The sequence below is a fragment of the Phytophthora cinnamomi genome, assembly GCF_018691715.1.
Source record: "Phytophthora cinnamomi strain GKB4 chromosome Unknown Contig10, whole genome shotgun sequence".
NCBI lineage: Eukaryota > Oomycota > Peronosporomycetes > Peronosporales > Peronosporaceae > Phytophthora > Phytophthora cinnamomi.
The window spans coordinates 500,666-524,960 of NW_027150943.1; the positions used below are offsets into that span (position 1 = coordinate 500,666).

The window sequence follows — 24,295 nt, forward strand, 5'->3', positions numbered from 1 at the left end:
TGCAACGCAAATTCCCACTTTTCCTACTTCTGCTGTTGCTGAGGCTGCTGCTGCTGTCCCGGGTTCTGCTGGAAGTTGATGCTGTACGAGCCCGTGGCGGGGTCCTGCACCATCTGGAAGTTGTCGGTGCTGAGTCCGAACTTGCCGAGGATCGTGTTGCCGAAGCCCTTGAGCTTGTCCAGCATCTCGGCCTTCATCTTCTCCTGCCGCTCGTGCACGATCTTCTGCAGCCGTTCGTGGCCCTTGGCCGCCGTGCGCACCGTCGGGTCGATCTTGAGCACGGCGTCGTAGTCGGCCAGCGCCTCCTCCAGTTTGTCCAGCTTCTCGAGCGCCTCCGCGCGCCGCAGCAGCGCCTTCACGTAGGTGGGCGACAGCGTCACCGCCTGCGTGCAGTCGTCCACCGACTCCTCCGTGCGTCCGAGCCGCAGCAGACACGCAGCGCGGTTGCTGAAGTAGACTGCCTGCAGCGCCAACAACAAAAACCAACGTCAACCAGCCCACCCCCACCACTACCATAGCAGTAGAGTAACTATCCCGTACTCTATTGTACGCATACTCGTCCTCCGCGGGGCAGAGCTTCAACGCCGTCGTGTAGCACTCGATGGCGTCCAGGAAGCTGCCGCGAGAGAAGAACCTGCAGGACAGTGCACGGATCCAATGGTTACTATGGCTTTTCAGTCTGTCAAAGGTTGGTACTGTTGCCGCCCACTTGTTGCCGAGCTCCTTGGCCTGCGACGCCCGCTTGACATCGTCGCTCTTGTCCCTGGCGGCGTCTTGTGCCTCTTTGTCCTCGCTCTCGTCCCCCTCGCCTTCGTCCTTCTTGAGGCTGAGCACGAGACGTTCCAGCTGCTGCTCCAGCGTCTCCTCCTGCTGCTGCTTCTCTTCTTCTTCCGGCTGCTGGCTGGCCGCCTGCTTCTCCACGCGCTTCGGGTGCGTCGACGGGTAGTGCGTCTCCTCCTCCAGCACCTCGAACCGCTCGGACATTTTGCTGTGGCAGAAGTATCAAAAGTGACGTTCTCGCAGCGAAGCTCTCTGTATAAGAGCCATGCTAGCGTACACAAGAAGGGGCCGTAGATTATTGTTTCGCATACTTCCACCGACATACAAGTTTGTGCGTAGTAAAAAAGTACAAAAACGGGTGGGTTATTTGAGAGTGAGAAAAGTTTCTGGGTGACACCCAGGATGGGTTATTCGGGAGTTCCGGATTGTACCCCACCCACTCACTGGGTGGTACAATATTTTATGAAGGAATTGCAACATTTTTATTTGTCATTGCCGATGACGCCAGCGTCACCTCCCGCAGCATGGCGGGCCCGCCAGACGCTGTCAGCGCACGCCAAGCCCATCTCGAGCCTCAGCTTCTCGCCCGACGAGCAGCTCCTCGCCTCCTCCTGTGCGTACCCGCTCCAGTTCCGCCTGCATCGCAGCCCACCTAACGCCTCTCACCCGCCTCCTGCCTGCAGCCGCCGACTCCTCCGTCAAGATATGGCGCCTGACGCCCCATAGCGAGCTGGAGACGGCGCCCACGGCCTCTCTGTACGGCCACGAGGCCGGCGTGTCGGCCGCCTGCTGGTCGCCGGACTCGCAGCACCTGGCGTCGGCCTCGGACGACCGCACGGCGCGCCTCTGGGACGTGGAGACGGCCAAGACGCTCGCCACGCTGGGCGCCACGCACCGCAGCCTGGACGCGGCGCTCACCACGCCTCTGTCGCTACTGGAGGGCTCCTCGGCCGCGCTGGGGCTGGACCAGGACCGGCAGAACGGGGCCGTGGTGGCGGCGGATCCGCCCGTGGAGTCGCACACGGGCTTCGTGAGCTGCGTGGCCTTCAACCCGCAGGGCTCCCTGGTGGCCACGGGCTCGCACGACGAGACCGTGCGGCTCTGGGACGTGCGCAGCGGCAGGAGCGTGGCTGTTATCGGCGCCCACCAGGAGCCCGTGGTGAGCGTGCAGTTCCACCCGACGGACGGCTCGCTGCTGGTCACGGGCGGCTACGACGGCCTGGTGCGCGTGTGGGATGTGGCCTCGCGCCAGTGTCTGCGCACCATTATCACGGAGCCGGCCGCGCCGGTGGGCAGCGCGCGGTTTACCCCGAACGGGAGATACGTGCTCAGCTCGACGCTTGACGGCACCGTGCGGCTGTGGGACTACATGCGCGAAATCTGCGTGCGGTCGTACAGCGGCCATGTGAACCGCAAGTTCAGCATGGAGTGCGCGTTCCTGGAGCAGCGATGGAACAAGCAGCCGATCGTCGCCTGCGGGTCCGAGGACAACCGGATCTTCATGTGGGACGTGGGGACGCAGGATGTGTCGTCGGTGCTGACCGGTCATGATCACCCCGTGCTCGCTCTGGCAGCTCACCCGAGCCGAGCGCTGATGGTGTCGGGATCAAACCGCGACATCAAGTTGTGGGTCCCAAGCGATGATGCAGATAGTATTAATGGCAAGGGCTCTGAGAGCAACGGCACAAGTCAAATGACCGAGTGAAGCTGTCGGAAGTTCAGCGATGTCCGATCATTAGAGTGTACGTAGGAGCTCGGGAAGACCGTCAAGAAGCACACAATGAGTCTATTTATTACTATGATCCCATGCCATGCCAACACCGGGTTGCTCTATTGCCACAGATTGGTTTTCAACCCGGCAGGAATGACCAGCGATCCTCTGGCGCACTGCCATCACGCTCGCTCTATTGGGTCTGCTGCATTTTGCTGAGGTTCTTGAGGTAGCTGAGCGTAAACTGGTTATCATCGCAACTGTCAAATACCAACAACGAAGATGTTAGTCCAAAGAATACGGGTAACAAACATTAGCAGAGGCACACCAACGTACATCTTGGCAAGGTCCTGGAGGTGGCGAGCAATGCTCTTCTGCAGTGAACGAAGTGTCGGTAGGCACGTAGCGCTGCTAGAGGGGTCATCGCGGAGTGTCTGGCCGTGCGTGTTAAGAACAGCAAGACTCCACTGAAGGTAGAACTCGAGATGCGGGCTGCGATCCATCCGCTTCGCCAGCAGCTGCAGCAGCCGCTGCAAGTACATTTCACCGCGCAGAGTCTGTGCAACGAGCGGAATACTTGCAAGTGGCACGCCTTCCACACAACGAGCAATGATCGGCTCCTCGTTCAGGTGCAGCGCCATCACCAAGGCACGGGCGTACTCGCGACGAGCCAGAGTCTTTGAAATGGATTCGGGTGTGATATCCTCGTCCAGCTCGAACGGGTCAAATGCCAGACTCTCGTCCAGCCCGTAGATCAGCAGACCTTCCGTAGTAGCAGCAGCCCATGCACGTCCGGTGGGGGAGAAAAGAACGGCCTTGGACAGCACCTCCATGTTCTTGCGACGAGTACCAGGGTCCACGGCGCGCTTGGCACCAACCAGGGTACTGCCAGGGTTGCGGCCAGACGCCTCAGAGTCATCCAAGTGGGCGTCCAGCTCTATCTTGCTCATTCCACTCTCTGTGATGTTCTTGCTGTTGAGCTTGTCCAGAATACCATCAAGCGACAGGTTGTGCGAGATCTGGAACTTCTTCAGCAAGATCTGTGGGCCGGCAGCGTAGATGCACACGAACTTGGAGCGTCCACCGGCAAGGAGAAGGGATCCATCGGCCGAGTAGCAGACACTCGTGAAGTGTTTGGATAGCTGGTTGTTAGCCGCCGTGATGTGGTCACCTTCCTTGCGACCGCCGGCAATGTCCCGCTTTCCGTCAATCGTACCAACTTGCTCTCCCTCCTTGACGTCCCAAATGTTAATCGCGCCGTTGAGCGTCGTGGAGGCAAGCTGCTTGCCATCAGGACGGAAGGTCACAGCGAGCACATCCGTAGGGTGGGCAAGAGGTTCAATGAAGCTCTTCTTACTGGCGAAAAGATTCCACAGGCGCACCGTGTGGTCCCATGAAGCAGAGGCCAGAATGGGCTCGGCAGAAGATGAAGGTGAAAATGACAGCGACGTCACAGGTCCAGTGTGACCACTGAGGACGTCCGTAAGTCTTCCAGTCTGCAGCGACCAGACGTACACGTTGAAAGGGTCCATTGAACCAGCGCACACGACCTGACCACTCGGGTCCAGCGCCAAAGAGAGGAACTGCGTAGGCTCGGGTGTGGTAAGGACGCGGAAGTTCTTGTATCGGTTCAAGTCAAACGCGCGCACGGTACCATCCAGAGAAGCACTCACAACAGCCTGGCCGGAAGGAGCGAACTGCACCGCCGTGACGGGGGCGGAGTGCTCAGTGAAGGTAACGTAGCAGAAGCCGCTGTTTGTGTCCCAAAGCTTTAGCTTGGCATCATCGGCACCTGTAGCAAGCAGTCGTCCATCTGGCGAGTAGCTGGCAGCGTTAAGGTCAAAGTAATGACCCTGCTGCTTGAGGACATACGTCTCCGATCGCCACTCCCACACCAGCAGCTGTCCAAGCTTGCGCGAAGCGAAGGCCAACCACTCGCCGGTGGCATTCACCGCAACAGTCTCCAACTCGTTCTGCGTGACACTCAGAGTGTGGATGTTCACAAAAGAGGGCAGCTCGTACAGACCGAAAGTGCCGTTGCCAAAACCCACGACAAGCATGCCTGTGGAGGGGTGGAAGGTGCAGCAGAGCACCTTGGCGAAGTCCATTTTGAGCACGTGCTTCTGGCACGTGTACCACTTCAGCGCACGCGCGATGTCCGGGATCGGCTCTGCCTGCTCCTCCGACAATTTACGCTTGCGCTTCTTGCCAGCAGCTTCATCCTCGCTTTCGCTCTCCTCGTCATCGCTGGCCTCCTTGTCCTCCTTTTTGTCCTCCTCCTGCTCGTCCTTCTCTTCCTCCTCATCTTCGCTTTCCTCTTCGTCGCTCTCATCGGACGTCCGCTCGATCATCTCTACGTCCGGCAGCTTGTATTTCCACTCGTAGGCACCACCGTCGCGTCCGACCGTGAAAATCGACTCGTCGTTTTCGGCGAAGAACGCCCCAACCACCACGTCACGGTGTCCCGAGAGCGTCAGGGGCTTGAATCCGGGGTACGGGTCCACGGAGAACACGCGTGCGGAGAGGTCCTCGGAGCCCGTGACGAAGAACTTGCCGTCGTGCGACCAGGACACGCTCACGACGTCCGCGTAGTGGCCCGTGTACGTGCGGTGCAGCACGAAGGGTGCGAACTCGCGCACGAGGCCCGGCGTGCGCCAGAGCTGCACCTTGTTGCCCACGGCCACGGCAATGAGCTTGTCGTCCGGACTGAAGGTGAGCGCGCGCACGGGCTGCTTGAAGTGGAAGCGGTAGAGCACGGCGCCGCGCTTCAAGTTGACCAGCAGACAGCGGCCCTCCTCGTCCACGGCCAGCAGCAGCCGCGAGTCGTGCGAGACAGCCACACGCTCCACATTCTTGCGCGCCTCGAAGGCAAAGGTCCGCGACGTGTTGCTGCAATGAATGGGGGCAACGGCCAAAGGTTAGTGTGTCAATCGAAGCATTGGCATTGACAGTGACATTGAGCTGTCAATCCATTGGGGCGACGTACTTGACCAGGTCGAACTGGGTGATGCGGTTGCCCACGGGGCTGAGCACGGAGTTCCCGTCGGGCGTGAAGACCACGTTGCCCTGCGAGTAGACGCTGCCGCACAGGTGCTGGAACTGGTAGGCGAACTTCATGGCGGCCGGGCGAGTGGCGACGGAATGGCTCAATGCAATACGGACTGGTTGGCGAGCAAGAGAGCCGCCTTTTCCGCCAATCCGCGTGGACTATTTTCAGTTCGCACCAATCACAGCGCGTGTCTCTTTGGTCCATTATTGTCTGCCAGTCCTTGCATTCCTCCAGGTGCTGCAGCGAGATGGCGACCGCTTCGACGCCCAAGGGCGGCGCGCCCAGCGTCATGACCAAGTTCCTGGGGCTGCTGCGCAACTACCGCGAGCCCGTGACGGACGCCGAGGTGCGCGACTACTTCAAGTCGGAGGGCGGCGGCGGCTACGAGCAGCTGCCCGACGTCATCAACGCGCTGCTGGGCGAGGGCAAGATCAAGATTTTCAAGAAGGGCAGCGTGCTGTCCTACGGCATCGTGGACGCCGAGGAGGCCGAGCGCATCCGCGGACTCACGTGCGTCCAGCGTTGGCTTGGGGTTGGCTGGCTGGGAGTTACTGAGCTGTCGGGTTGATGCACGCGCAGGTTGGAGCAGCGCCTGGTGCTGCAGGAGATCGAGCGCGCCGGCAACAAGGGCATCTGGACCAGGGACATTAAGTCGCACACCAACATCCCGCAGGTGGGTTGCTCTAGTGGGTAGGTTGGTGAGTGCGTGGGGGAGGCTGACGGTGGGTTTCTGGTGTGGTTGCAGCAAATTGTGACCAAGACGCTGCGGCTGCTGGAGACGCGCCGCCTGGTCAAGTCGGTCAAGTCCATCAGCAGCAAGAACAAGAAGCTGTACATGCTGTTCGACCTGGGTGAGAATGAGCTAGTGCCATGCTTGGGGTGAAGTACTGCTGCTAATGTCTGTGGATTGGTGCAGTGCCGTCGACGGAGATTACGGGCGGCCCGTGGTACAATGAGCAGGAGTTCGACCACGTATTTATTGACACGCTCAGCACCTTCGTGTACGAAGTGATCAAGGCCTCGGGAATGAGCACGCTGAACGCGATCACAGACAAGGTGCACGCCTCGGGCATTTCCAAGGTGGCGCTCGGCCCGGAGGAGATCCGCTCCATCATCCAGACGCTCATGTACGACGGTCGCGTCGAGGAAGTCCGCTCCGTGCGGCTCACTCCCGGTGTACGTGCCTACTCGCCTGTCGACGGCATTTTCCGTCTCGTCTCGCACTAATCCGCCGACTTCTCTCGCTCTTGCAGGCGTCTCACGAGGTCAAGTACAAGGTCTCGCAGCAGATCACGACCTTCAACTACCTGTCCGAGACTCCGTGCGGCGTGTGTCCAGTGCGTCAATTTTCACGAAAAAACTTACCGATGATTCCCTGTCGTTTTCTGACTGGAACTTGATCGTTTTTTCCGGTGTTTTTATTTTTTCAGGTGTTCGACCAGTGCCAGGAGGGTAACGTCATCTCGCCGCGCTCGTGCCTGTACATGACCAAGTGGCTGGGCCTCAAGGAGCTCGACTTCTAGTCCGACATTGCCGTGCTACGTAAACCCCATACATAGATTCACTTCAACGCTGCATTTCGTCCAATCATCTCGCCTTTCACCGCGTCTTGAGACACCACGGGTACTTGTTCCCATGGAGAGGCCGCTGCTCGACGCTCGCCACGCCGCCCACGCGGCCCCGGAGGCCCCGGCGCCTTCCTCGGCGTCCTCTTCCTCGTCTCTAGTCGCTGTGAGCCTCTTCCCAGCGCCAGGGGCCCGCGAGAGAGCGCTCCCGGCCAATCCCAGCCTGGCATCTTTTCCCCATGAAGGTGGCGCCTCAACCCCGTTTTGTATTATAATACTAGTAATTGAAGGAAGCTAATAGTGTAAAACTATGGTGTGGTGCATTGTGAAGAGGTGGAGCCGATGAGAGGCTACCCGCCGCCGTCGAACGCGCCAAACTCCGCTGCGGGGGCGACGTCTGCGTCCTCGTCGGCTGCTGGAGCGGCGGGCTACAGGTCGGTGGCGTTGCCGCTGTGGTCTCCGTCTCCCTTAACGCCGAGATTTCTGGCGGCGACGACGCACCAACCGCCACCGCCGTTGGGGGCTCTGCTCACAAGCTCGGCGGCTGGATCGGGAAGTACCGGCGGTTCGAGTGCTGACGACGCCGAAGAGAAGGGGCCCCAGTACCCCCACTATGTTGAAGAGCACAGAATTGATGTGTCGACTAGCGAAACGACGCACGAAGTGAATCAAGGCTCTAATGGGCTGGGTGGGCTGAGTGCTGCTGCAGCGGTGGAAAGCGGAAACGTCAGCGCTGGTGCTTCCATGGCGGCACTGGCAGCGTTGCCACTGCCGCGTACCTTAGTGGTCCCAACGCCGCCTGTTGTGCTAACCAGTACGTCGACAGCGCTGCAAACTCGCAAGCGCAAAAGAATTCCAGGTCCTATGCGGATGCGCAACTTTCTCTGCATGCATCCTGGATGCGGCAAGTCGTTCACGGACAGCGCTCACTTGAGAGACCACACGGTTGTGCACACGGGTGAGAAGAAGTTGAGCTGTCCAACTTGCAACAAACTATTTGCGCGAGCATCTACGCTGCAAGAGCACATTCGTGTGCACACCGGTGAGAAGCCTTACGTTTGCGGCGTTCCTGGGTGCAGCAAACGTTACGCGTCTCGCGCAGCGATGCGCTTTCATCGATCCACACACGTTCCACTGACGGCTTACGCTCCAGGTCAAGGCTCAGCTGCAGGAATTGACGCTAATGTGAACCCCTCGCCGCTAGTGCTGACTGCACCACTCACACCATTTGCGTGCCAAGAATGCGGGAAGCATTTTCGTGTACGTGAACTCTTGATGGCTCACCTGAAGGTCCACGCTGCACATCGCACAGCTGCAGCCGTGTCAGCGCTTACATCCCTTTCGCCTCGAGGCTTGGCTAGACCCTCAATCAGTGGGTCTAACGCGGAACCTGGCGGGGCCGGTGGACATGGAGTGATAAATGAAGGGGGCGGTGCTCAAAGCGGCATAATTTCCCAGACAGATGACAGCAAACATCTTCACGATACAATCCGAGCACAGCAGGACGAAATTGAGCGGTTGCAAGCTGAAGTATCACGGTTGCGTGGGGAAGCATCTCTGCAGCCTGCTCCTACGCGTCCAAGAGTTGAAAAAGCTGTTAGCACTGTGCCAGCCTCCACCGCGCCAGTCGAAATGCTTCGTGATGGCTATAAGCCGTTTGAGTGCTGCATCTGCCGCAACCGCTTTGCAAACTTTTATCAGCTCACATTTCACGGCAAACAGCACCCTGAGGCACTGATGACGGAAGTGACTGGAGAACAAGCACCCCTCCCTGTAGGCCCGAAGTATTGCCCCGAGGAGGAGTGTGAATATGCCGAGTCGACTGGTAAAAGTTTGCGGAATTTGCAAACATTGAAACGTCACTGGCAACGGCGCCATCAGAACGAGCGTCCGTATGCGTGTTCGTATTGCCCGTCCAGTCGCCAAAAGAGGTTCAAGACACGGGAAAACCTCAAAGCTCATGAAAAGGACTGCACGAAGAATGTTCCTGTGCGGTGAGTTCGTGAAGATGTATGATACACATGTGTTGTACCGACCTGGACACTGGCGTTGATGAGTCCTCAAGTACTTATGAACACGTGATACATGGGAGGCAACGTCATACTGAGTTGCATTTACTCCTGCTGCGTGTTACTTGGAAACGTCGAAGACTTGCTCAATGATCCGGTGCAGGTTGATGCTCTCCAAGTAGCCCTGATAAAACCACGCGTTAGAGAACGGGAAAAGTGCAGCGGCACGCCTCCGCGGCAAAGAGATCACTTACCGCTTTCATCTTTTTCACCGCGTGAAGATACACGACGATAGCGTGGAAGCAGTTTTCCTCTCCCTGCAACCAACACGCGAGGAAAGCTACAGTTAGTATCGCTGATCGGGGACAACCTCGGGAGTGACCGCCTGCCAACACCACTTCAGAGAGGTAGTAAAGAATCGTACCGGGACGATCTCGCGCACCGCACCCTTCACCAGCGCCTTGAAATGAGGTGGACGCCCGACAGTCTGAACGAGGAAGAGGCGACTGCGCACACGTGGCGTGAATGGCCGGTTGGGACCCTTACTAAAGTAGTAGGACTTCCAGAATGGCCGGTCACGTTCGTTATCCGCGGGTAGCATGTTATCCATCATGCAGCAGAACGTGTTCATCAGAATCTCAGCGTCCGTAGGTAGGCTCTCCGTCCACTCTTTTCCCTTCCAGGCTGAGCCCTTGTTCCACCGGAACCGATCAAGACTTCGGTCCTTCGACAGCATAATTAGTCGTTCCAAGACGTACTGCTGGCGTTCTAGCGACGAATAGTCGGTGCTACTAGGATCACCAACGTTCAGGTATTTCTCAAACTACATGTGCACACAAATTATTGGGAAGCACATAAATTATCAAATGCAGGGAAAAATAGATAGTGCCACGTACACTTTGGTGCTCCTCGAAGAGATACACGCCTCGTTCCTTGCTGAAAAACAGGGGGCTCTTCGCGAGGTTGTGCAGCATATCCGACAGCGACACGTTGGTCATCTGGTTGGTTTGTCCTGGCGGGCACAAGAGTGCCTGCGACGGAACGCGACGCAGCAGCACGTCCGCCATAACACCGCACTCATTCAGAGCGTTGGCGTTCTCCAGGAACGCCTCAACGACATCCTTCACGTGATATGCTAAGAGACGGCGAATGTTGCGGCAGTACAGGTGCATGAACATGGCCAGCCCCCATTCCTCCAGCTGCTGCCACGCAATGTGCGGAAGCGACGACGTGCGAAGCGGGTCCTCCTCCTCATCGCCAATGCTGACATCACGAAGGTGAGGGTCAAAGCCTGACGCCTGGTAAACGCGCGGAACCATGGACGCGTTGCCATAAATGCCGAAGGCATCGCTCTGATACGAGTTCTCCATGCCGTACGCCGACGCCGACTGCATTGACTCCTCCGCCTCCTTCTGTTTCTGTGCCTTTTGGAGACGACGAAGGTACGCCTTGCCGTCCTCCACGGTCTTCACAGGGGCTGGGTCGAAGAACGAGCGCTTCTCCTGCACCTGTGCCTTCCCACCTGACGAAGCCTTCTTGCTCAACCGTCCGCGCAGCGAGTTGAGCTTCATCACCTCGTCCACTACAGTCCCCAAGCACCAGGTATCCTCCAGTTTAGTCCACAAAGCCCGGCATCAAATCCTAATTAACAAGGCACCGAACGCACATTGAGCAGCGCGATCCAGCGGAGCCGGGGCAGCTTCCGGCTTGCTCACTCGCGCCAAGTACTGTCACCATGCAGCAAAACCAAAACGGTCAGCAACGTTCTCCCTTCCCCCTGCAACAGCCGAGCCCACCTTGGCATTGAACTGGATGAGAAGCTCCTCCCCCTGCACCTGCGCCACCCGCAGCACCAGCAGCACCGACAGCACGAAAAGTCCGTGGCCTGCAGCGTGCAACATATTGCATCAGTTAGACGCACACTCGCAGCAGCCATACAGAGCGCTATACAATCGCGCGCACCGGCAATGGCCAGAAGGCTCGGCAGGATGGCGGCGCTCCACTCGCCGTTGACGACGCTCCACAGCGGCGGGAGCGTCAGCCACAGCAGCGCCGCCAGCACCAGCGCCACCGACCCTAGGTTGCTCGTGTACGTCTCCAGCTGCGCCTCGCGGATCGCGCGCGTCTCCATGGCGCGCAGCGCCTCCGCGCCGCCGTCCCCCATGCTCCCAAGCTCGGGTTCCCACTCTAATCGCCACCAAAAAAACTCACGGCGTATTTCGACCAATGGTATGTATTCTCGATCCGGATTGGTCCACGAATCGATACGCATTTTCATCCAATAGAGACGCCTCAAGCGACTCGGATCAGCATTGAAACGTTGCGCACGTCTGACGCGCAGTGGGGCAGTTGGCACTTCCGATCGGACCGATGAGCGGCTTCTTCCCGAGCAACTCGGCGCCGCGCAACCCGTACTACCGCCACTCGCAGGCGCGGCGGCCGCGCGCGTCCGCCATGGACCGCGTGTTCGTGACGGTGGGCACCGTCGTGGTGTTCCTGCTCTTCCTGGGCTACCAGAGCTTCCGCGACGTGGCGCCCGTGGGCGGCGCGCCGACGTCCATCGACCAGCAGGCGGCGGCCGCGGCGGCGCTGTCGGGCAACGAGAACAGGCCGCGGCTACGTGCAGCGGCGGCGGAGCAGGAGCCAGAGCAGGAGCAGGAGCAGCCAGGGCTGGAGCGGCAGAAGCTGCAGACGCTGAGCTCGTCGCCGCTGAGCCTCAAGGTCATGACCTTCAACCTGCGCTTCGCTGGCACCGGCGACGGCCTCAATAGCTGGCGCTTCCGCAAGGACCACGTGGCCGACATCATCGACCGCTACCACCCGGCCATCATGGGCACGCAGGAGGGGCTCAAGACGCAGCTCGCGGAGCTGGAGGTGAGCTGAGCTGGAGCAGGGAGGAGACACTGGGTCAAAGTTACACCGTGCTGACTGCTGTTACTGTTGATGTTGTCGTTGTTGTCGGACGTTAGGGGCTGCTGAAACACCCGTACGAACGCTTCGGTGTCGAGCGCGAGGAGAACGGCGAGTTCGAGCAGATCTTCTACGACGGAGCCGTGCTGGAGCGCCTCGACAACGGAGACTTTTGGCTCTCGGAGCAGCCGGACACGCCGGGCACGCAGGGCTGGGATGCGGCCTGTGTGCGCATGGTGACGTGGGGCAAGTTCCGTCTGCGCGCGACTCAACAGGAGCTCTTCGTCTTCAACACGCAGCTGGACCATGTCGGTCCGAGGTCGCGCGAGGAGGGCTCCAAGCTGCTGTGGGAACGCATTCAGCAGATCGCGGGTGATGCCCCGCTCTTCCTCATGGGCGATTTCAACACCTACCGCCACACTAGCACGTACAGCTACTTCACCAAGCAAGAGGGAGGGCCGCTGATGCGCGAAGCCTGGCCTGAAGCGGCAAAGCAGATCGGCGATGTTTCGTACACGTACCACGGCTGGGCTGGCGTTAAGAACGACGGTGAGAAGACTGCCGTCCGCGCGGCCAACCACATTGACTGGATCTTCTACCGTCCGGAGATGACCGTGCTCACGACGGAGGTCATCACGGAGGATCGTAATGGCCGCTACCCATCGGATCACTACCCCATTCAGGCTGAAGTGCTCTTCCCAAGCCCTGCACAACTGCCTCCCCCGCGAACTTATTAGACATAAGAATCAAAAGAAATACGTCAACGTGACTAAAGCGAGCTGCGTGATTGACGCTATCGTTACGGGGACAAGTTGGTGGTGCGTTAAAACTCCCGAGGGGGTCTCACTTGTTTAGGTATGCTAGTAGCATTTAACGGGCTGTCCCGGACCATGTCGTAGAGTGACTGTGTCCAGCGCAACACTTTCGTAGCCGCGCGTGAAGTCTCCTAAAATTCGTACTGCCGAGAGACCCGAAAGCACGTTCACAACCTCGCACTGCAGTGGTGCTGTCCACGACAAAATGATGTTTTTCGGGTCCTTCACCCAACCAGCAAGCTCGTTCAGCGGTAGCGAGAACTGTGTGGTAGTCCCGTCGTACGAAAACACCGGGCTAAGCGGCATCGCCAGCGTTATACCTGCGAATTGTGCACAAGTCGCACACTCCAGCTCAACCAGGTGGCCGGAGCCCGCAAGATTCAGGTTCGCCGGGTCGAAACTACCCTCCGCCGATGACAGCACAAAGTCCAGCGAGCCACCGTATGCTGCCCACTGATTTCCGAGGAATTTGGGCGGGGCGGTGAAATACCAAAGCATGGAGTCGTCGCCCGTATCCTCCCGACGGTGGATGACTGCATCAAGTCCGTAGATGTAGTAGCTTAGCTGCACTCCGCGCGAAATAGGCTGAAAATGCGGCTGTGAATCGGCTCCTGCCCCGTTCGCCAAGATTCCCCAATTGTCTACGTCAAGGTCGAAAGTGCTGGATACCAACGCATCGCTTGTGGAGATCACGACGATGCCTTCATTCGAGGTGGTGACACCATCCGTGGCAGTGTACCTGAACTCTGCGTACTACACGACCACGAAAAGCATCAGACACTTAGTCCACTACTGCAATAAGCGGTTTTGCTATCTCCATTTTACCTTATTGTCCCTTCGTGGGCCACCGAAAGGAGGACGAAGGAAAACTATTCGGTTGTTAGAACCAGTGACCACCGTGGGCACGGTAGTGATTGGTGAGGCTGCACGCTTTGGATCGTAGCTGAATTCGCAACATGACCCGAGTAAAGCACGTTAGCTGAGTCAGCTCGATCAAGTAGGAGGGGTAGGCATTACCCGTATTCACTGAAGATGTTTGAGAGCTGGTAGATTTCTCCGTTCAGCGGGAGTGATGTGATTGTGTATGACAACTACATTCAGCAGAATGGTTAGCAGCGAAGTGAAAATGTTTCTACGCACCAGCGGTCAATACCTTGGCTCCGTCCAGATTGAAGCCTTTAAGATACAGCACTAGCTCCGTTCCAGGGTCGACGTGGTATACCAGGTTCCGTGCGATTGGGCTTTGACGGAATCGATAACGAGCGCAAACCAATAAGTAAGAGCTTTCCTCCACCGCGGTTTGTGAGCGATATTTACCTGACTGCGTAGGCTGACGACACCCATAGCACTAGTACTAGCACGTGAAGCAGCGGCGCCAAGCTCATATTCGTTGCGTCGTTTCAGGGTTTGATAGTGAGACCAAAGTGCCGTGTCCTTTCAGCCGAACAGTTCCGCTGATGCTGGTGTTGCGATTGAAGTCTCTATTATTTGCAGGCCAAACACCCTTGCTAGAAGCTAGGTCTTCTACCATTTGCCCGCGCATGTTACTTCTCCGCAGCCTGGGCCTTCTTGAGCATTTTGATGATCGCGTTGGCGGTGGCCTCGTTGCGAGGCACTCCACGGCCGATGGTGTACATCTCCGCAAGGTTCTTCCACGCCTCCATGGAATCCCGGTCGGCTGCCTCCTGGTAGTACAGGAAGGCCTTCTTGAAGTCTTGCTTCACACCAATTCCGTTGTAGTACAGCGCACCGAGACAGCAGAACGCGTCGGCATGCCCCTGCTCAGCTGCCGCCATGTAGAACCCACGCGCCTGCTCGTAGTCCTGCTCGAATCCATCGCTGCCGTGGAAGTAAATATCCGCCATGCAGAAGTACGCGTCCGCCTCGCCAGCCTGCATTGCCTTATCCAGGTTCTCCAGGAACTTGTCGTGGTTAGCAGGGAATTTGCTGGCTTCATCACCCGAGCGGTAGAGCTGCGCCAGGTAGAACAGCGCACCCGGATGGCTCTTGTTAGCTGCCGTCTCAATAAGCATAAGTCCGCTCTGGAAGTTCGGTTCAATCTCGAGGTCCTTGTCGCCCTGGTGTAGCAGCATTCCCATGAAAAACTGCGCCGAAATATCGCCCACTTCGGCAGCACGGGTGAAGAACGGAATGGAGGCACCCTTGTTACCAGGGAAAGGCGGCTCCGCGTGCTGCACGCCTTCGAAAAGCATCACACCGAGGTTGTACAGCGCGTCCGGGTGCGGATTCTCGTCCTTCGTCACGCGGGTGTACCAGGCGCTGGCCTCGAGGGCCATCGGCGGGTCGTGGCTCAGACACAGATTGCCCAGTTGCACATGCGCGTCGCGGTTGCTGTTGTCAGCGGCGCGACGCAGCCACTCCACCGCCTTGGTCGTGTCCAGCTGCGTCTTCTCGGCGTGGTCGTCGTCGCCGTTTTCGATCAAAGGCTCCAGCTTGGACTGCGGGTCCAGCAGCAGCTCCACTGCCTTGCCAAACGCGCGGTCCAGCTCGCCCGTCGTCGCATGCTGCACCACCGACGCTGCGCGGGCTGCCTTGGCCTGCTTCTTGCGTCTCTGCTCTATCAGGTACTGCTTGTAGGCTGCGCGCGCGCTCTTGCGGATCTCCTTGATGTTCTGGGGGTCGTCCGAGCGGCCGGAGCGCTGGCGACTGGCCTCCGCGTCCCTGACCAACTCCCTGTTCTTGCGCTGGGCCTCGTCCTGCTCCTCCTCGCCCTCCTCCTCCTCTTCGTTCAGCAACAGCGAGCCCAGCAGGTACTGGGCGTCGGCGATGTTGGCGTGCGCCGCCACCCCGAGGTATCCCATCGCCTGCTGCAGGTCGTCCCCATCCAGGAGCTGTCTGGCCTTCTCGAACGCCTCGTACGCCTGGGATCAATCACAATCGACGGTCAGCAAGACGCCAATAGCGCTCAGAAGAGCAAAGCAGACGCACCTCCTTCTCGCTGATGGCGGAGCTGAAGGCGCGTGCACCGACGGCCTGTCGTCTCTGAGCTGCCAGCAGCGTTCGGCCGTTGGTGGCCACGTGGGCGCGCGCCGCCTCCGCCGCTCGCCTTCCCAGTCGCTGCATCATGATGGCCGGAATGTGATGTGTGGTGACAAGCGAGGTGTGCGCCACACAGATTTGGTGGCTGATCTTGAAGAGACGTTGAAGGCACCTTGAGCAGCGATGAATCGCGCTGGAATCGTTGCGGTCATGTGTATAGTGCTGTTTGGGTGGGAAAGCGTGCATGCAGATTGCCCCAACACTTGCAGTAGCCGTGGCACGTGCACGACCAAGGGCAACGGCTACTTCTGCTCGTGCTACGAAGGCTTCACTGGCGGCGACTGCTCTCGACGTACGTGCGACTTGCTGTGGCTCAATGCTGCAGCGGGGACGTGAAAGCTGGTTTTTCATTTTTTGTTGTTGCTACATTGTTTGCGGTGTAGGCACGTGTCCGATGGGCCCGGCGTGGAATGACCTCGCAATTGGCACCGACCGCGCCCACCAACTGGTGGTGTGCTCCAATCGCGGGACCTGCGACTACACCACAGGCGTTTGCACCTGCGACGTCGGATTCTCGGGGCTTGCTTGCAACCGAAGTACGTTTAGGGTACTAGTATTTCATGGTTATTGTTGCTGAATTCAAGCGGGCTGTGGCTGCGATAGTGAGTTGTCCAAACGATTGTGGCAAGCATGGAGAGTGCCGGTCAATGAAGCTCAACGCTCAGCGCAAGGACAAAGGACTGCCTCCTCCGGTAATCTATGATTCGGTCTGGGATAGCGATATGGTGCATGGCTGTGTATGTGAAGACGGCTATGGTGGTGGTGATTGTTCTCAACGTAAGGGTGATGCCTTATTGAGCAAAGTTGCGACTGTTGCTGCTCACATTGCAATTTATTTGAAAAGGTCTTTGTGCGACCGGCGACGACCCGCTCACGGGAGCATCCACAGACGCACTGTTTGGATTTCAAAAGAATGAGAAGCAAACCGTTTACTGTGCCGCAACGGTACGCAGTCGTACTTCATACTTTTTTCCCTCTAATTCGTCGTGGGGTAACGAGTTATTGATGATCTTGGCAGAGCGGGACACTAACTCTATCATACCGGGGGCAAACGACAGTCCGAATTGATGCTTTAGACACTGCTGATGTTGTGAGCAACAAACTTAACGTACGTGTCATCGTTGTTGTTTTTTTAATCCATTTTACTGATCAGTTGCTGCAGGCGCTATATACGTTGCAACAAGTAAATGTACTTTTCGGTGGTACCAGCACAACCATGTGTACTGCTGACGGGAACATGGTTACTGTCGAGTTCACACAAAACTTTGGGCCGTACGTTTTTGCAAATGTTGGAGTGATTTTTAGTACTAGATAAAAATGCTGTTTTTTTATCTTCTCCATTCTATTAGGTTACCGCTGCTCGTGGGGGATTCGACTCTACTGGTACACGCTGGAATTGGCATGACGCCCGAACTGATAATTTCAACGGCTGAGATTGGCTCAAAGGAAAACGAGGCTTGTTCTAACCGTGGTCACTGCGATTTGACTTCCGGCGTTTGCACTTGCTACGTCGGCTACACAACCAGTGATGGAGCAGGTAACCCGGGTGACCGCGGTGATTGCGGAGCTGCCGATTCAACCATTATCGCCTGCCCGGTACGAAGGAACTGCGACTTTTGTACACCTATGTTGAGATTTCATTGCATCTGTGTTCTGTTGTTTTTTAATGATGTGCGCAGGGTGACACTGCCTGCAGTGGTCACGGATATTGCTCTGGCGCTCCTCAGTTCCGCTGCTTCTGCGTGGCTGGGTGGACCTCAGGAGATTGTTCTGTCCGGACGTGCCCCGAAGGGATTGCCTGGTTCGACACACCGATAGCAGACAATCGCGCCCACTCGATGGCAGTATGTTCAGGGATCGGCGTTTGCGATGTTGCACTTGGCGAATGCACATGTCCGCTGCCGTTTGAGGGTGGCGCCTGTGAACGGCTCTTGTGTCCTCCAGGCGGCGACACACCCTGCAACGGCCATGGGCGGTGCCTCACGATGACCGAGTTGGCGCTAGAAGCCCGCAACTATCTTGGCGATCCATTAAGCGTCACGTACGGCAACACTCCCAACAATCCACTTACCTGGGATTTTAACAAGATTCAGGGCTGCATCTGCGATGACGGGTTCGAGGGACACGATTGTTCACGACGTTCATGCCCACGCGGCGATGACCCACGAACCACTGGCCAAACGCGCGAGGTGCAAACCATTACCTGCGTATACACAGCACTTGCCACTTTCACGCTCAGCTTCCGTGGGCAAGTTTCGCCAGTTTTGTCGTCGAGTATGCTAGCGTCCGACTTACAGACCGCTCTTGCCTCCGTTTCAACAATCGGCACTGTGGAAGTATCGTACTCGGCAGGCCCAAGCAGCGGCGCCTGCACGCTCAGCAGCCAACCAGCGAACATCATCTCCATCACGTTCATAGATGCTCTAGGAGATCTTCCCCCTCTGAAAGTGAACGCCGATCGCAACACCGTATTGCTTCCTGTATTCACGATTAACAGTGACGGGCTTAGCGGATCCGTTCGAGGCACCAACGAGAACGCGGAATGCTCCAACAAGTACGTACTCGCGATGGTGGTACCAACCTCCGTTCAAAAGCTTACTACTGCTTTATTGCGTCTGCTTTTCCAACTGCAGTGGTGTTTGCGACTACTCCACTGGAACTTGCCAGTGCTTCGATGGCATGGCAAGCAGCAATGGTCTTGGCGGTCTGGGGCTACGAGCAGACTGCGGCTTCCTCGTCCCGGAGGTCGACAGGCTGGCGGATGTGACAGAAATCTAGCAACAGGTTTACTTGGAAGGCTGAGCGAGCAAAGCTATACATACGGGCTATGAAGCGCAAATGGATGATGTATTTCTTTCGCGCTACTCGCAATTATTACAGCTAGATAGATAGGTAATGGAAGACATATACATGCCTGCGGTGCCCCGGTCGATTGCAGTGATCTGAGCTCGCCGATCGAGCGCGATGACATCGTCAGGGACTTCCCTTCTACTCGCTAGTGCTCTCTGTACGGGGTCGTGCTCAATTAGGAGCAGTTACCTCGTCCCATTCGTACCCGAGCACGCGCGCCATGAAGCCCGACTTGGACTCCTTCTGAGCCGACCGCATTTTGAACACGGCGTGGCACGTGCGGCACACGCGCTGTGGGTCCTTAACCTGCTTGCCACCGTTGGTCATTCGACCAGGGAACTCCTTCGGGAACCGATGCATCTCCACCGTGAATGCCGAGCAATCTGAACAGCATACACGTCCACAGTGACGGCAGTGGTGACGACGGTTACCAAACTTGAAGTTTGATCCACACAACATACACGACTTGCGCTCCTTCTCGTCAATCCAAGTAGGGGGCTGTGTGATCGCGCTAAACAGCTTCTTCAAAAACTTCTTGTTCGCTACCTCAATCACCATGCGTCCCTTGGCGTCGGGCGCGTTCAGAGACGCCCCGTGTTTGATTAGTGCGCAGCCAATGTCAATCAGTTCACGTTCGACTGCTACGTGCAACAGCGTAGATCCGTCAGCAAGCTGAATGTTCGGGTCAGCTCCTCGTGTGAGGAACAGCTCCGTGATTGCCGGGTCGGTCTGGCGTGTCGTCATAATGTGCACAACCAAAGGACTCTGGAATCGTGCATTTACCTTGTCGACTTCAGCACCGTGCTTAATCAAGTAATCCACAAGGCGGTATCCGTTCTTGCGATCGCGGGACACAGCAAAGTGGAGGGCGTTGTTCTCGTTTCGGTCAGTCAGGAGAATCAAATCTTGAATATCCTCAGACTTGCACAGCTCCATCACAATCTGGTAGTGGCCCTTGCGAACCGCCAAGTGAAGCGCCGTCTGGTGGTGCTTAAGCTCACGGAATAGCACGTCGGCTTTGAAGTGCAGGAGCAGCTTTACCGTCTTGGCGTCACCACGGTCCACAGCATCGATCAAAGCAGTGCGGCCGTCGGCGTTAACAATGTTAGGAGTGCAACCAGCTTCCAGCAGCATCCGGGCAATGCGTGGGTCCTTAGCCAAGTGTAGCGGCGTGTTGCCGTCGTCATCTTGGACAAGGACGTCAGCCTCCCAGTCGAGAAGGATGCCCACAACCTCAACATTTTGGTACAGTGAGGCAGTGTGCAGCGGCGTGCGACCGCGGCGGTTACGAGCGTTAATGTCGGAGCCGTTTTGAAGCAGCTTCAGCACGTCTTGCTCATTGCAGCAGTTTGCAGCAACGTGAAGCACAGTGTCACCCGGATCCATCGCAACCTGGCGAGACGTGTTCGGCATTGAGTAGTCATCGTCACCGTACTCCTTGGTAAAGCGGAAGCGAGACACTGCACGACTTCCACGTTCGTCTTCTGTGTCCCTCGACGATCTGCGAAACTTCATTGACGAACCGCGGTCGCCATCCGAGGAGTCATCCGATACAGGGTCTGATGACGCAGATTGAGCAGTAAGGCGGTTCTGCTCCTCCAGCTCAGCAGCTTTCCGCTTCTCGTCCATGATACGCTTCTCCTCAGCGGCGCGGCGTTCCTCTTCGCGCTGCTTCTTCTCAGCAAGCTCCTTTTGACGCAACAGCTCAGCTTGTTTCTTACGGTGACGCTCACGCAGTACGTAGAATCGGCAACGCGTGTTGAAACCGCGAATCACCTTCTGAAGCACTACTGCAGAAGATTGCATACGAGCGTAGTGACGACGCGCAATCAGACCGCGGACAGCAGCCTGAATAAGCACCACAAATTCACCGTAGCGCTTCGCTAGCTGAGCTTCCACGAACTGAATTGCTGAGCGACGGAAGAAGACTCGCGTCAGACCCACTTGAATGCCTGCGACGGCAGTTTCTTGGTTGTCTGCCGATACACCTGCCAACTCGGGGTACCTCTCCGCATGTGCCTTCAGCAAGAACTGCACCAAGAGGCTGGCAGCCTCCTTGCGTTCGGCGCTGTCGAAGTTTTCTTCAGCTGCCTCTGCGGGAATGCGTTGCAGGTACTCGCCGTTTGCGAGGGGGCGGTAACGCTTTATGAACTGCTGGTGGGCCATACGAACAGGGTAACCTGCGCGGTTAACACGCACAGCTTCCAGAACACCGCCTGCCTTCAACTGGTCACACACACGCTTCGATACTAGCAAGTTGGCCTTGGCTTTGTCGTTAGGCTTCAAACAGCGCACGTAGTGGCAGTCGGTGACGTTAATCGTTTCAAGCAGTGTCTTCAGCTGCGTACGGAACTGCAAACCCAGACTCACGCGCGCAGCCACACTTGACGCACGCCCCTTAGTCTTTCGGGACGGCGTCTTTTTCTCTGGCGAGATATCAAGCAGTCCACGCACAAATGGCTTTGACGAGCGCTTGATGATAGCAGTGATCTCCGGATACAAAATATCCTTGTTCTTCTCACAGAACCCAAACGTGTCGTACGTAACTTGACCAGCGTAGTGGTGGACAACAAACAGGTGGTTGGCCATCTCGGTCTTGCTCGCGCTGAAGTGCACATTTGACTCGTGCTGGCGATACAACTTGCGCGCGAAGTTCTGGTCGTTACCCTGCGGAACAATGCACTCCTCGTCAAGAGCCGGGAGAATACCGTACGGCTTGCCCTGAATCAGCTCAATGCACGGACCGTTGTCAGGGAAGTTGATGAAACTCCACTGAATTTCTTCCTTTTCGTACGTCTCCTGCTCCATGCGTAGGACCGTGAGGTTGAAGTGCTGCTGCAAGGTTTCGTTTGCGTAGTTGATGCATAGCTGTTCGAAAGAGTTGTGCTCCAGGTCCTCAAAGCCAAAGATATCCAGCAGGCCAATAAAGGGGACGTCGCGGTCATCATTCTCCACAATCTCGTTAATGCGGCTGACCAGCCAGTCGAACAGTTTTCCATAGATGAAACGTGCGAGAGCATCACGTGCGTTTTCAGCGGCATCCGGCAACAGTCCAATCGAGTAGTGCTCGTCCTTAGTTTGAATGTTGCGGTTGCAAATAGCCTGCTCCAAACCTGCCTTGTCCACCTCCAGAAAATCGAGCACCGTCTTCATCGAGTCCTTGCAAGAATTCGAGATCTCCGATCCCTCCGTACCAGAGGCTTGATGGGTCTCGTCAAACTCCAGATTACCGATGTGCAGCAAGGACGAAATCGTGACAAAAATGCTCTCCATGTCGTCCTCGCTGAAGCCCATGGTCTGCATGGCGTTCTTCAGGACGCCAAACTGCTCGGCGTCGTTAACGCCGTCCTTTCGCTTCACGCACGTACTCTGGTTCAGGTAGTGGAACTTGGTCGGCGCCTTGAGGTTCCAGCGTTTCTTCTCCTCGGGGGTGGCGCCCGCGATAATTTCGTAGAAAATGTGGTAGTTGCGCTCCGACTCGGCCTGGTAGGCGAGGCGGACCTTCTCGAGCAGATACGTCTGGATCGAGGCACCAATGAGGCTTCCCTGCGACGAGAACTCCATCTTGATGAACTTGCCGAACCGACTGCTGTTGTCGTTGCGAATCGTGCGCGCGTTACCAAAGGACTCGAGGATCGGGTTGGACGACAGCACCTGCTTCATGACGTTGCTGTCGGCGGTGGCGTTCTTGTGCTGCGAGATGGTGGCCAGGTAGTTCATGACGAACTTGGTGCTTTCCGTCTTGCCGGCGCCACTCTCTCCGCTCACCAGGATGGACTGGTTGGCGGCGCCGCCGTGGGAGCTGTGGCCGATGGGGTTCATGAGGGATCGATAGGCCTTGTCGGCGATGCTGAAGACGTGCGGGGGCATGTCGGGCACCTCGTGGCCCGTGGCGCGCTTGTCGCCGTTGCGGATGTACTTGCGCGTGATCTTGTCCGTGTAGATGCCGAGGTTCTGGAAGGGGTTGATGGCCAGCAGGATCTCGCCCGTGAGCGTGTAGATCTCGTTGATCTTGAAGCGCTCGTTCAGCGTGTGGCAGATGCCGGGCTCGTGCAGGTGCGGCAGCTGGATCAGGTCCTCCACGACGTCCTACAACAACAACAACAGTCAGAGGTCAGTGCCTGCGTACGACCATCACTCTGCGCTGTCCAGCGCGACGCACCATGTCGCTGCTATTGGCCAGCAGCACGCCGTCGACCTGCTCCTCCTCGAGCGCCTTCACGTCCACCTGCAGCGTCTTCTCCGAGCGCGCGTGCGGGCCCTCGGTCAGGCGCAGCGTCACCTCGCGCTCGTCGGCGCCGTCGCGCGGCTCGCCCAGCCGGACGACCGTGGCGCGGTGCCACTCGTCCGTGTCCGCGTCGCGGAGCCAAACGCCCACGCCCTTCTCCATGGCGGCCGAGAGTCAGTCGAGGCTTCAGAGACCGAGTGCGTACGCTGCGGAGACCCCGAGCGTGAGAGTGTGAGCGGGCAGTGCGGAATCGAGAGTGCGATGCCTGTGGCGGGTGGTTTCCTGTTGCGCACTCGGTTTCTACCCGCGTATCGAATTTAGGCGCCGAATTAGGTGGGTTGCCGGTAAATCCGCGTGATTTCGTACTTTGTCGGAGCCGCGGCCGCACGAAGCATACTGAAATCAACTCCGTTCTGACCACTTACTGGCTCTTTCTAACGCGCCTAATTCTTTGGATTCCAGCGCGTAAAGCGTATCGCTTTGCGCGGGGTTTGGTTGATTCGCTCGAAAAATATTAGCAAAAGGGCTCGGGCCGGAGGCTCATCCGGATGGCTTGGAGCGGAATAGGACTGCCGCCGCCATCGTGTGGGCCACCGCGGCGCACCGCCCGCCATCCGGCGGTGCTGGCTGGCGGAGCCTAGGGCACCAGAGCTGCGAGGAGCATCGCTTCTTCTGGCTGCCCACGCTCGCGGTGCTCGTCCTTCGCCGACCGCGGGATGCAGCTCTTCTCTTTTTTCTGCATGGCCCGCGACTCAGAGAGTATCCATCTCGAGCGCGGGTGTGTAAACAAACAATCCGGCTGTGGCCGTCGCAGGCTGATCCCCGCAACTGCTTTGGCGCACAAGAATTCCGGCACATTTTTCCAGGGCGATGCTGCTATGGATTCAGTCGCCGGCGGCGGCCAGGACTGCCTTCCTGCCTTTCACCGCCGGGCAAAGGAGCGGCGACCGGGATCGTGGGGTCGATGGCGCTGAGAAGAAGCCTCGCTCGGCCAGCGAGCGAGCTTCAAGGGCGCGTGGAAAGTGTAGGCTGGAGGGTTAAACGAGTCGACTGCGACAACTGCACGACGATCAGCAGAGGCGGGCCGCATGTGGTCCGCCACCTTTATTATTGTATGGTCCATAGTCTCTGGTAGGTGCCGCCGCCGTATGCGTTCTGCTCGCCACGCGGTTCCTGAGAATGGCGTCAGAGCGAGAGGCGGAGTGTCGCGGTCAGTCTATCTGGTGGGCTCTATCGCTCTTGTCAGGTCTTGTCTTGGCAAGGGCGGCGGTCAGCTCCGCGCGCAGTTCGCCCCCACGGCGGCCTGCAGCATGGAGCC

The 24,295-nt window shown here is 57.8% G+C and overlaps 12 protein-coding genes across 12 annotated transcripts; 6 read left to right on the top strand and 6 right to left on the bottom strand.

Moving 5' to 3' along the window:
- Positions 1-23: 23 nt before the first annotated feature.
- IUM83_05645 (Mitochondrial Protein Translocase (MPT) Family) lies at positions 24-984 on the bottom strand (the record flags this gene model as incomplete). The annotated part of the gene is made up of 3 exons (XM_067929794.1): positions 24-461; positions 541-634; positions 710-984. The coding sequence occupies 3 exons, from the start codon at positions 982-984 to the stop codon at positions 24-26; spliced, it is 807 nt and encodes a 268-aa protein (XP_067798215.1).
- A 294-nt stretch (positions 985-1,278) lies between these two features.
- Positions 1,279-2,485, top strand: IUM83_05646 (wd repeat-containing protein 5; the record flags this gene model as incomplete). Its single annotated transcript, XM_067929795.1, has 2 exons — positions 1,279-1,393; positions 1,464-2,485. The coding sequence occupies 2 exons, from the start codon at positions 1,279-1,281 to the stop codon at positions 2,483-2,485; spliced, it is 1,137 nt and encodes a 378-aa protein (XP_067798117.1).
- Positions 2,486-2,684: 199 nt separating this feature from the next.
- On the bottom strand, positions 2,685-5,608 carry IUM83_05647 (Periodic tryptophan protein 2; the record flags this gene model as incomplete). The annotated part of the gene is made up of 3 exons (XM_067929796.1): positions 2,685-2,751; positions 2,828-5,380; positions 5,478-5,608. The coding sequence occupies 3 exons, from the start codon at positions 5,606-5,608 to the stop codon at positions 2,685-2,687; spliced, it is 2,751 nt and encodes a 916-aa protein (XP_067798361.1).
- Positions 5,609-5,787: 179 nt separating this feature from the next.
- IUM83_05648 (DNA-directed RNA polymerase III subunit RPC6) lies at positions 5,788-7,063 on the top strand (the record flags this gene model as incomplete). The annotated part of the gene is made up of 6 exons (XM_067929797.1): positions 5,788-6,050; positions 6,120-6,213; positions 6,286-6,391; positions 6,457-6,716; positions 6,794-6,877; positions 6,971-7,063. 6 exons carry the CDS (start codon positions 5,788-5,790, stop codon positions 7,061-7,063), a joined length of 900 nt encoding a protein of 299 aa, XP_067798214.1.
- A 112-nt stretch (positions 7,064-7,175) lies between these two features.
- Positions 7,176-8,522, top strand: IUM83_05649 (DNA-directed RNA polymerase III subunit rpc6; the record flags this gene model as incomplete). The annotated part of the gene is made up of 5 exons (XM_067929798.1): positions 7,176-7,350; positions 7,437-7,539; positions 7,921-8,063; positions 8,259-8,365; positions 8,433-8,522. The coding sequence occupies 5 exons, from the start codon at positions 7,176-7,178 to the stop codon at positions 8,520-8,522; spliced, it is 618 nt and encodes a 205-aa protein (XP_067798213.1).
- Positions 8,523-9,235: 713 nt separating this feature from the next.
- IUM83_05650 (putative conserved membrane protein) lies at positions 9,236-11,278 on the bottom strand (the record flags this gene model as incomplete). Its single annotated transcript, XM_067929799.1, has 7 exons — positions 9,236-9,298; positions 9,369-9,431; positions 9,539-9,937; positions 10,011-10,696; positions 10,781-10,841; positions 10,911-10,999; positions 11,077-11,278. 7 exons carry the CDS (start codon positions 11,276-11,278, stop codon positions 9,236-9,238), a joined length of 1,563 nt encoding a protein of 520 aa, XP_067798370.1.
- Positions 11,279-11,484: 206 nt separating this feature from the next.
- On the top strand, positions 11,485-12,761 carry IUM83_05651 (Metal-dependent hydrolase, endonuclease/exonuclease/phosphatase family; the record flags this gene model as incomplete). Its single annotated transcript, XM_067929800.1, has 2 exons — positions 11,485-11,988; positions 12,084-12,761. The coding sequence occupies 2 exons, from the start codon at positions 11,485-11,487 to the stop codon at positions 12,759-12,761; spliced, it is 1,182 nt and encodes a 393-aa protein (XP_067798196.1).
- Positions 12,762-12,884: 123 nt separating this feature from the next.
- IUM83_05652 (Laminin B type IV) lies at positions 12,885-14,224 on the bottom strand (the record flags this gene model as incomplete). The annotated part of the gene is made up of 5 exons (XM_067929801.1): positions 12,885-13,592; positions 13,665-13,782; positions 13,857-13,930; positions 13,993-14,080; positions 14,157-14,224. 5 exons carry the CDS (start codon positions 14,222-14,224, stop codon positions 12,885-12,887), a joined length of 1,056 nt encoding a protein of 351 aa, XP_067798197.1.
- A 159-nt stretch (positions 14,225-14,383) lies between these two features.
- On the bottom strand, positions 14,384-15,926 carry IUM83_05653 (Extracellular protein SEL-1; the record flags this gene model as incomplete). The annotated part of the gene is made up of 2 exons (XM_067929802.1): positions 14,384-15,721; positions 15,789-15,926. 2 exons carry the CDS (start codon positions 15,924-15,926, stop codon positions 14,384-14,386), a joined length of 1,476 nt encoding a protein of 491 aa, XP_067798371.1.
- A 96-nt stretch (positions 15,927-16,022) lies between these two features.
- IUM83_05654 (uncharacterized protein) lies at positions 16,023-17,717 on the top strand (the record flags this gene model as incomplete). Its single annotated transcript, XM_067929803.1, has 9 exons — positions 16,023-16,191; positions 16,283-16,435; positions 16,503-16,676; positions 16,744-16,844; positions 16,918-17,007; positions 17,062-17,171; positions 17,249-17,358; positions 17,426-17,495; positions 17,579-17,717. The coding sequence occupies 9 exons, from the start codon at positions 16,023-16,025 to the stop codon at positions 17,715-17,717; spliced, it is 1,116 nt and encodes a 371-aa protein (XP_067798372.1).
- A 458-nt stretch (positions 17,718-18,175) lies between these two features.
- Positions 18,176-18,677, top strand: IUM83_05655 (Multiple epidermal growth factor-like domains protein 10; the record flags this gene model as incomplete). The annotated part of the gene is made up of 2 exons (XM_067929804.1): positions 18,176-18,453; positions 18,533-18,677. The coding sequence occupies 2 exons, from the start codon at positions 18,176-18,178 to the stop codon at positions 18,675-18,677; spliced, it is 423 nt and encodes a 140-aa protein (XP_067798198.1).
- A 243-nt stretch (positions 18,678-18,920) lies between these two features.
- On the bottom strand, positions 18,921-23,139 carry IUM83_05656 (myosin-like protein; the record flags this gene model as incomplete). Its single annotated transcript, XM_067929805.1, has 3 exons — positions 18,921-19,132; positions 19,211-22,838; positions 22,912-23,139. The coding sequence occupies 3 exons, from the start codon at positions 23,137-23,139 to the stop codon at positions 18,921-18,923; spliced, it is 4,068 nt and encodes a 1,355-aa protein (XP_067798373.1).
- Positions 23,140-24,295: the final 1,156 nt, after the last annotated feature.